Source organism: Triticum aestivum, chromosome 4D (genome assembly GCF_018294505.1).
Source record: "Triticum aestivum cultivar Chinese Spring chromosome 4D, IWGSC CS RefSeq v2.1, whole genome shotgun sequence".
NCBI lineage: Eukaryota > Viridiplantae > Streptophyta > Magnoliopsida > Poales > Poaceae > Triticum > Triticum aestivum.
This window is the reverse complement of record NC_057805.1, coordinates 73,882,449-73,892,593: the sequence shown is the minus strand read 5'-3', so window position 1 is coordinate 73,892,593 and position 10,145 is coordinate 73,882,449. Positions and strand designations below refer to the sequence as shown.

At 43.7% G+C, this 10,145-nt stretch overlaps 1 protein-coding gene across 2 annotated transcripts; it reads right to left on the bottom strand.

Moving 5' to 3' along the window:
- Window positions 1-6,568: 6,568 nt before the first annotated feature.
- On the bottom strand, window positions 6,569-9,906 carry LOC123099656 (UDP-xylose transporter 3-like). Of its 2 annotated transcripts, XR_006448205.1 has the most exons (8): window positions 9,516-9,906; window positions 9,325-9,384; window positions 8,683-8,863; window positions 8,466-8,577; window positions 8,086-8,245; window positions 7,851-7,941; window positions 7,674-7,776; window positions 6,569-6,997 (listed from the first exon to the last, which is right to left on the bottom strand). XR_006448205.1 is itself a non-coding variant. In XM_044521773.1 (3 exons), exons 1-3 carry the CDS (start codon window positions 9,636-9,638, stop codon window positions 8,813-8,815), a joined length of 234 nt encoding a protein of 77 aa, XP_044377708.1. In that variant the 5' UTR covers window positions 9,639-9,897; the 3' UTR covers window positions 8,683-8,812. The 2 variants fall into 2 exon arrangements, 1 of the variants encoding a protein (XP_044377708.1); XM_044521773.1 differs by lacking the exons at window positions 6,569-6,997; window positions 7,674-7,776; window positions 7,851-7,941; window positions 8,086-8,245; window positions 8,466-8,577 and having other exon boundaries at window positions 9,516-9,897.
- Between the last annotated feature and the right edge of the window lie 239 nt (window positions 9,907-10,145).

The following is a 10,145-nucleotide window of genomic DNA, read 5'->3' as shown; positions in this document are numbered from 1 at the left end:
ATCCAGATGACTCCTAAGTCTCAATCTGGATACATATTGAAAGTGGGAGCAATTAGCTAGAGTAGCTCCGTGCAGAGCATTGTAGACATAGAATATTTGCAAAATACATACGGCTCTGAATGTGACAGACCCGTTGACTAAACTTCTCTCACGAGCAAAACATGATCATACCTTAGTACTCTTTGGGTGTTAATCACATAGCGATGTGAACTAGATTATTGACTCTAGTAAACCCTTCGGGTGTTGGTCACATGACGATGTGAACTATGGGTTTTAATCACGTACATATGTGAATATTGGTGTTAAATCACATGGTGATGTGAACTAGATTATTGACTCTAGTGCAAGTGGGAGACTGAAGGAAATATGCCCTAGAGGCAATAATAAAGTTATTATTTATTTCCTTATTTCATGATAAATGTTTATTATTCATGCTAGAATTGTATTAACCGGAAACATAATACATGTGTGAATACATAGACAAATAGAGTGTCACTAGTATGCCTCTACTTGACTAGCTCGTTAATTAAAGATGGTTATGTTTCCTAACCATAGACATGAGTTGTCATTTGATTAACGGGATCACAATATTAGGAGAATGATGGGATTGACTTGACCCATTCCGTTAGCTTAGCACTTGATCGTTTAGTATTCTGCTATTGCTTTCTTCATGACTTATACATGTTCCTATGACTATGAGATTATGCAACTCCCGTTTACCGGAGGAACACTTTGTGTGCTACATAACGTCACAACGTAACTGGGTGATTATAAAGGTGCTCTACAGGTGTCTCCGAAGGTACTTGTTGGGTTGGCTTATTTCGAGATTAGGATTTGTCACTCTGATTGTCAGAGAGGTATCTCTGGGCCCACTATGTAATGCACATCACTATAAGCCTTGCAAGCATTGTTACTAATGAGTTAGTTGCGGGATGATGTATTACGGAACGAGTAAAGAGACTTGCCGGTAACGAGATTGAACTAGGTATTGAGATACCGATGATCGAATCTCGGGCAAGTAACATACCGATGACAAAGGGAACAACGTATGTTGTTATGCGGTTTGACCGATAAAGATCTTCGTAGAATATGTGGGAGCCAATATGAGCATCCAGGTTCCGCTATTGGTTATTGACCGGAGAAGTGTCTCGGTCATGTCTACATAGTTCTCGAACCCGTAGGGTCCGCACGCTTAACGTTCGGTGACGATTTATATTATGAGTTATGTGTTTTGATGTACCGAAGGTAGTTCGGAGTCCCGGATGAGATCGGGGACATGACGAGGAGTCTCGAAATGGTCGAGATGTAAAGATCGATATATTGGACGACTATATTCGGACATCGGAAAGGTTCCGAGTGATTCGGGTATTTTTCGGAGTACCGAAGAGTTACAGGAATTCGTATTGGGCCTTAATGGGCAACACAGGAAAGGAGAGAAAGGCCTCAAAGAGTGGCCGCACCCCTCGCCATGGACTGGTTCGAATTGGACTAGGGAGGGGGGTGCCCCCTTCCTTCCTTCTCCTTTTTGCTTCCCTTCTCCTACTCCTACAAGGAAAGGAGGAGTCCTACTCCCACCGCCTTGGCGCGCCCTCCTCTTGGCCGGCCGCCTCCCCCCTTGCTCCTTTATATACGGGGGCAGGGGGCACCTCTAGACACAACAATTGATCTCTTGATCTCTTAGCCGTGTGCGGTACCCCCCTCCACCATAATCCACCTCGATCATATCGTAGCGGTGCTTAGGCGAAGCCCTGCGTCGGTAGCAACATCATCACCCTCATCACGCCATCGTGCTGACGGAACTCACCCTCAAAGCTCGGCTGGATCGGATTTCGAGGGACGTCATCGAGCTGAACGTGTGCTGAACTCGGAGGTGCCGTACGTTCGTTACTTGGATCGGTCGGATCATGAAGACGTACAACTACATCAACCGCGTTGTGCTAACGGTTCCGCTTTCGGTCTACGAGGGTACGTGGACAACACTCTTCCCTCTCGTTGCTATGCATCACCATGATCCTGTGTGTGCGTAGGAAAATTTTGAAATTACTATGGTCCCCAACACCTAGCTCATCTGTTGGAAATATGCCCTAGAGGCAATAATAAAATGGTTATTATTGTATTTCCTTGTTCATGATAATTGTGTGTTGTTCATGCTATAATTGTATTAACTGGAAACCGTAATACATGTGTGAATACGTAGACCACAACATGTCCCTAGTAAGCCTCTAGTTGACTAGCTCGTTGATCAATAGATGGGTATGGTTTCCTGACCATGGACATTGGATGTCATTGATAACGGGATCACATCATTAGGAGAATGATGTGATGGACAAGACCCAATCCTAAGCATAGCACAAGATCGTGTAGTTCGTTTGCTAGAGCTTTTCCAAATGTCAAGTATCATTTCCTTAGACCATGAGATTGTGCAACTCCCGGATACCATAGGAGTGCTTTGGGTGTGCCAAACGTCACAACGTAACTGGGTGGCTATAAAGGTGCACTACGGGTATCTCCGAAAGTGTCTGTTGGGTTGGCACGAATCGAGACTGGGATTTGTCACTCCGTATGACGGAGAGGTATCTCTGGGCCCACTCGGTAATGCATCATCATAATAAGCTCAATGTGACCAAGTGTTTGGTCACGGGATCATGCATTACGGTACGAGTAAAGTGACTTGCCGGTAATGAGATTGAACAAGGTATTAGGATACCGACGATCGAATCTCGGGCAAGTAACGTACCGATTGACAAAGGGAATTGTATACGGGATTGATTGAATCCTCGACATCGTGGTTCATCCGATGAGATCATCGTGGAGCATGTGGGAGCCAACATGGGTATCCAGATCCCGCTGTTGGTTATTGACCGGAGAGTCGTCTCGGTCATGTCTGCATGTCTCCCGAACCCGTAGGGTCTACACACTTAAGGTTCGGTGACGCTAGGGTTGTAGAGATATTAGTATGCGGAAATCCGAAAGTCGTTCGGAGTCCCAGATGAGATCCCGTACGTCACGAGGAGTTCCGGAATGGTCCAGAGGTAAAGATTTATATATGGGAAGTCCTATTTTGGCCACCGAAAAATGTTCGGGATTTTTCGGTATTGTACCGGGAAGGTTCTAGAAGGTTTCGAAGTGGGGCCCACCTGCATGGGGGGACCCACATGAACGTGGGTAGTGGGGGCAAGGCCCCACACCCCTGGTCAAGGCGCACCAAGATCCCACCTTAGAAGGAATAATATCATATCCCGAAGGGATAAGATCAAGATCCCTAAAAAGGGGGGATAACAATCGGTGGGGAAGGGAAATGATGGGATTTCTTTCCCCCACCTTTGCCAACGCCCCAATGGACTTGGAGGGCAAGAAACCAGCCCCCTCCACTCCTATATATAGTGGGGAGGCGCATGGGAGCATCAACCCCAAGCTCTGGCGCCTCCCTCCCTCCCGTGACACCTCTTCCTCCCCGCTTGCGCTTGGCGAAGCCCTGCCGGGATCCCGCTACTTCCACCACCACGCCATCGTGCTGCTAGATCTCCATCAACTTCTCCTCCCCCCTTGCTGGATCAAGAAGGAGGAGACGTCCCCGCTCCGTACATGTGTTGAACGCGGAGGTGCCGTCCGTTCGGCGCTAGGATCATCGGTGATTTGGATCACGACGAGTACGACTCCATCAACCCCGTTCTCTTGAACGCTTCCGCGCGCGATCTACAAGGGTATGTAGATGCACTCCCCTCTCTCTCGTTGCTAGATGACTCCATAGATTGATCTTGGTGATACGTAGAAAAATTTAAATTTCTGCTACGTTCCCCAACATCATCTCTCTCCCTCTCCATTAGTTAGCTAGAGTCATCTCTCCTCCCAATAACTAGATCTAGCTAGCTATATAGCCATCCACTTTCGATCCCTATAGGTAGCGAGGGCCTCATCTAACCGTGCTCGATCTCTCTCGGGAGATAGGTTAGTAAAAATTTGTGCATTTAAAGAATGGGAATATGTGTGTTTGCAATATGAAGGGATTTGTGTGAGTGACATGCCTCCTGAGTTGCTTATGTTTTGCCGAAATGACGATTTATTTCCGTTCGGCGAATTTCAAGCAAACTCGATATGTCCTATTTTTAGTCAAGGCCATGCCAAATTTTTGTATGACTTTGATGCATGCATACATTTTGTTTATAATCCCTTTTTTGTTATACCGTGTAGTCGGTCATGAAGGTGAGTGGAAGGAAGGTGGAGTGATACTTGCAATCCGCGGTGATGGACACGTATGCAAATAATCGGACTGGGATTAGATGTATGTGTACAAGATGCAAAGAAGGAGTCATTTTGGACCCCTTTGATTGTGGCGGTTTGAAGATGCACCTGCTCATGAATGGTTTAATGGATGGCTATACTCGGTGGATAAGTGAAGATGATGATGAGGACGTCCACATGGCAGGGAATAATGACATGGGGCTAGACAAAGAGAGGACCGATCGACACGAAGACGATGGCGCCACACATGGCGGCGGGGAAGAGTGCGGACATGGCGGCGGAGAAGATTCCGGACACGGCGTACAAAAGTCTGGACATGGCAGAGAAGAGGCGGCGAACACGCCGCAGTCTTCGACACTATTAAGTTCAGTCGTGCGGAACCCTCATGTTCTAGACATGCTTTGCAAGAGTACGACTAGCGACAGAGCTGCTTCTAGAGAGGAGGCCAAGCTGGCGCAACGAAGTAGACTCGAAGACTCCATTGTATGATGGTTGCGATCCGAGGTGACCCGCTTGAGTTTCATGCTCGAACTTCTAGAGACGAAGGCCAAAAAGAAATGGACAGACACAAGCCTCGATGAGCATTTGAAGTATCTACATAATAAAGTTCTTCCCGGTGGGAACCTGTGTCCTACTATTGTCGAGGAGACCAAGAAAATCATTTGCCCTCTTGATCTGCTGCACATTAGATACCACGCATGCACCAACGATTGCATCATTTATTGGGAGGAGCACGCGGAAAAAACCAGCTGTCTAGTGTGCAATGCTTCTTGATACAAGAAGGCTAAAAAGAAAGCTCCTCATAAAGTTGTATGGTACTTTTCGATCACTCCCGTTTGCAGCGGTATTTCGTAGATCCTAAGGAAGTAAAGCTAATGCACTGGCACATGGAGAGGAAAAAGCCCAACGATGGAGATGATCCGAAGTTGAGACACCTTGTAGATGCTAGCCAGTGGAGAGCATTCAATGCCGAATATCAATTTTTTGCAGAAGATGCAAGGAATATCGTGCTTGGCGCGAGTACCGATGGGATGAATCCATTTGGAAACCAGAACACCGACCACAACACATGGCCTGTCTTTGTATGGATGTACAACCTCCCCCCATGGAAGTGCATGAAGACAAAGTGCATACACATGAGCATGCTGATTCAAGGACAAAAACAACCGGGAAATAATATTAACTTGTATCTGGGTCTAGTAAAAGAGGAGCTAGACACGTTATGGAAATCGTCGGTCAAGACATGGGACGCCAGCACAGGAGATTGTTTCTATATGAGAGTCGCGCTGATGACGATGGTGCACGACTATCTCGGTTACGGGAACGTCTTAGGCCTGGTGTGTGATGTCTACTACGCAACCTTCTTCTTGTAGACTCGTGTTGGGCCTCCAAGCACATAGTTTTGTAGGATAGTAGGCTAGCTTGCCGTGGTGTTATTATAACTAAAAAAGCTTGGAAAAAAGAAGAATCGCCTAGAACAAGAGACAATGATAACATAATTAAATCATATGGCAATCCCACAACGTGCGACAACGAGTCACTCCAAAGTTCCTATCACGGAGAACATAAGATGAAATTGCTTGTAGGGTACGAAACCACCTCACAGTTATTCTTTCTGATCAATCCATTGAGCTATTCCTATGAGTGTCACAAACAGCCCTAGAGTTCGTAGTAAAATAACACCATATGATACACATCAATCAACCCTAATGTCACCTAGATACTCCAATTCACTACAAGTATCTGTGGGTCAATTATACGATATGCATCAAACAACTTCAGATTCATAATATTCAATCCAACACAAAGAACTTCAAAGAGTGCCCCAAGATTTCTATCGCAGAAACAAGGATGAAAACGTGCATCAACCCCTATGCATAGATTACCCCAATGTCACCTCGGGAATCCGCGAGTTGTGTGCCAAAACATACATCAAGTGAATCAATAGAACATCCCATTGCCACCACGGGTATCCCACACAAGACATACATCAAGTGTTCTCATATCCATAAAAGTATTCAATCCGATAATAATAAAACCTCAAAGGTAAAACTCAATTCATCACAAGAAGATAGAGGGAGAAACACCATATGATCCAACTATAGTAACAAGGATCGCGGTACAAGTTTGGTAACACATCCTCTTCTCCATCGACTCCACTTGTGGTTACTTCTTATCTTTACTTTGTGCAAGCTTATTTTTGTATCTCATGCTTGCTTGTGAGCTTATTGTTGTGCTTATCTTATATGTTGTCCGCCTAGTTGCATATATAGACAACCTACTTTGTGGTTAACCCTAACTAGATGACTCGGTGCGCCAATGGTGCAAAAGGCGAGAGGGAGCCAACTATTGTGAGAATATTCAGACACCCAAGTCTTTGCTGCTGGTACATAGATGCTTAGTTACAATGTGATACACAAAGGAAGTAGATAGGAAGGGATACATTATTAGCTTATGAAAACCAAACGTGGCCAACACTGCCGCATCCTCTGCTTGGAAGCCGCTTTTTTTCACCGGATCTAACATAGATACATGATCACAAAAGGAAGCAAGACCATCATATATAATGGTCTACTTACTCATTCAGGTTAGTGATCAGGTGGCTGGAACCGCAAAGTAGGGGCTTGACAAACAATAAAAATAGGTGTTGCTCCTCGTCTCCTCCTCCTGAGTCTGGATCGAGGCCTCTCCCCTCTCTTCTCTTGAATGACAGCTTGAAGGAAAGGACACACAAAAGCGCAGTCCTATACATTAACTAACCTGACAGAAAACAGAGACAAATGTAGATATGGTTATCTATTATGCCGCTGATAAAAAAGTAAAACACTAAACAGAGACAAATAGAAGAATAGTGAGGACTGGAGTAACCTCTACATAATAATTCAAATTGCATCATTGAACGTATGAATGACAGAGAGCCCCAAAGAAATTGGCTTTATCAGGTATATGAATGACATTACAGAGAGAATTACCAAATTATCACGTAAGTGACATGATAGAAAGAAGAAGGTGCTCCATGCTTGTTGCTTGAAACTCCATCAACTACCAGTGCATACACTACATAGGTTAATAATAAACTAATCCTTGAATTCCTCTCTCGTTATATTATCACTGGACACATACTTTTTTGTGTGGCTAGTGGATGCTGGAATTTTGCTACTGCGACGCTACAAATCTTGTTTTGTTTTTACCCAAGGACCTTATTATGGTTTGAAAAGTAGTAGTAGTATAGTACTTCGCTAGTTAGCATCCTCTCCTCTCCTCTCAAGAGAAAAAAAGAGAAGAAATGGGTAGGTGTCTCAACTGGACATCTGAAGAGTATCTGACCACCACGCTTAAATCAAACAGAGTGGAAGCAAAAACAAAACAAAAACCTGAATCAGCCTAGAACCAGACGGACTTAACACAAAGGTTAGAGAGGTGAAAGGGACCTTGATGAGCACAAGAGCGGTTTTGGCTGTCAGCGGTGGGGAAGGAGCTTCCTTTGGCTGTCAGCGTCGTCCCGGTGGCTGGCCGCTGTAGCTCCAACCCAACCTTAAACCAACAGAGATGAGACGTGGTCATGGAAGCGAAGAGAGGAAATCGAGAGAGGGTGGGAGGGGGCAGACCATGATGCTGCTGTTGCTGCTGCTTGTCATGGGACTGGAACAAGGAGTAGTGGACCTTGATGAGCACAAGAGCGGTGTCCATGGCGCCTACCTACAGAGACAAGACGAGACCAGTTATAGGTGACACCAAATAGTACGTCATTTTTATAATACACAACCTCCAGTTATCTAGCTTTCAATAATATAAGAAAAAATCCAATTATATGTATACCAGCTATCTTTTGCTATCATATACCTCCAATTATATGTATACCAGAAAAAATCAACCTCAAACTGCAAGCACACCCAGTCAGTCTCTGGTCACCGAGTCAAAGCACTGCCATAGAGAAATTCTTTTCCTATCATACACCTCCTATGGCCGCCTCTCCCGTTTCACACCCGCTCTCATCGCCACCCTGAAATATAAAGAGGCTGAAGAATAGAAATAGATAGGAAAATATGTTTACCTATGGCACACAAGGTCAACAGATATAGATGAAATTTTTGTGTTTTCTGTATTAACAAATCTACGACATCTTCACCGACACACCTATATAATGAATTCCGAAGTACTTCATGGGCACCAATCAAAAGCTAATATATAGTTCAATATATCCACATGCTGCTCCCACTCACTAGAAGAGTAGAGGAGAGATCACAATTGAGAGAGGGTCAATGGGGGGTTGAGGGCGCTGGGAGCCGCAAGACCTGCCGTCCATGTTGTCGGTCTGCACATTTCACTTATTTTCTACAAGAGCAAACCAAACGAAGATAGCATTAGCATGTTGTATCTTACGCAAGTGACCAGAAGATGAGAATGCTTGCCGGCAAAGGGGAGCAAGGAAATAATAACCTGAAAATATCCAAGGAAGTAGTAATCCACCTAGCAAGAAAAACAAAGGCCATGGAATATTCAGTCAGCATTTCGAGACCTGACTTGCCCTCTGGATACATATCTTGAGAGTCACAAGAGATGATCTATTTTACTTGTGCCTCTTGTCAAATCTTCGCAGCCAGCCGAGAACCCTGTATATCTGTTAGAGCAGCCAAAACAGAACAAATACAATTAACTTCGAATTATAGAAGTTGACAATTGCACAGAACATATGTAATAAACTGTCAAAATCGTAAAGTAGGTATTAAAGAAGATAGAATCATGAGTGTGAGTGTACTGTCTGAAAGTGCATTGATGCCTATTTTGTACAGTGACCTAGAGAAAACTCTAGTACATAAAAAGGAAGGCTAACACATTACGTGTGATTAATGGATGACTTGTTAAGATGTAGGGACATACATCGATTACAATTTTTTTTGCTAATTCAAGCTGTAGAAAACAGATTATCTCATCATTAATCAGGTTATCCTTGTGTAGCCCATCGTTATACGTAGATATTAGAGGTTCTTGTTATCCAAAAATATATAAATGGTTCAATCTATTTTCAGAAACTAAAATTTCTATTTTGTATGTGATCCACATTACAGAATAAGTGCTAACCTTTTGACGAGTCCTCTGCAATATCAAGAAGCTGGATCCAACTAATGCGCTCGACTTGCTCTGCAAATATATACATAGTTCAGCCTTATTTTTAGAAATTAGGATTTCAGTCACAGTTGCAACTCCAACACCAAAAAGAATTGACTATTCATTGTATGTAAGTTCAGACAGAAACAAAGAACAATGCTTACCTGATAGAAACCAACAGAGTTGAAACCTAGACTCTGGTTGAGAAGTCCAATTAAGATGCCATTGAGCACTCCAAATCCCATGACAGTCCTTGCGTCGAAAGGTTTGTGCTTAAAGGGCTTCATACATAATGCCACAAGAAGTCAATAGAATAGAACAAAGAGATGCCAGCTTGTCAACATGGTTGCTGCACAATAAAGAATAAGGGTGTTCTTATTTGTAGGGATAACATTTCTGCCAAGTTATACATGACTTTCATAGATCAGTAAACTAAATTCGAAATTTACAGGTTGTAGAGGGAAAAAATGGTAGTTATAACATGAGACACAAAATGATACTACAAACAGGGGATATGCAAACGTCAATGATCTGAACAGAAGCTCTAAATAATAAAGAAACATTAATTCATAAGAATTGAAACTCACTGCCTCCAGTTCCATAGACCAATACTCAGTTTTATGTGAGTAAAGTTTTCTAACACGTGAGAATCCTTTGATCAAAATGTTGACTACATAAATAAAATTAAACAAGAGCAGTGAGCTTTCCATGATGGCATCAGTAGTGCTCACTGGATGTTCACGTTATCTTTCCATTTTGACTGTTGGAGAACTGGAGGTGAGCATGCTTGGACG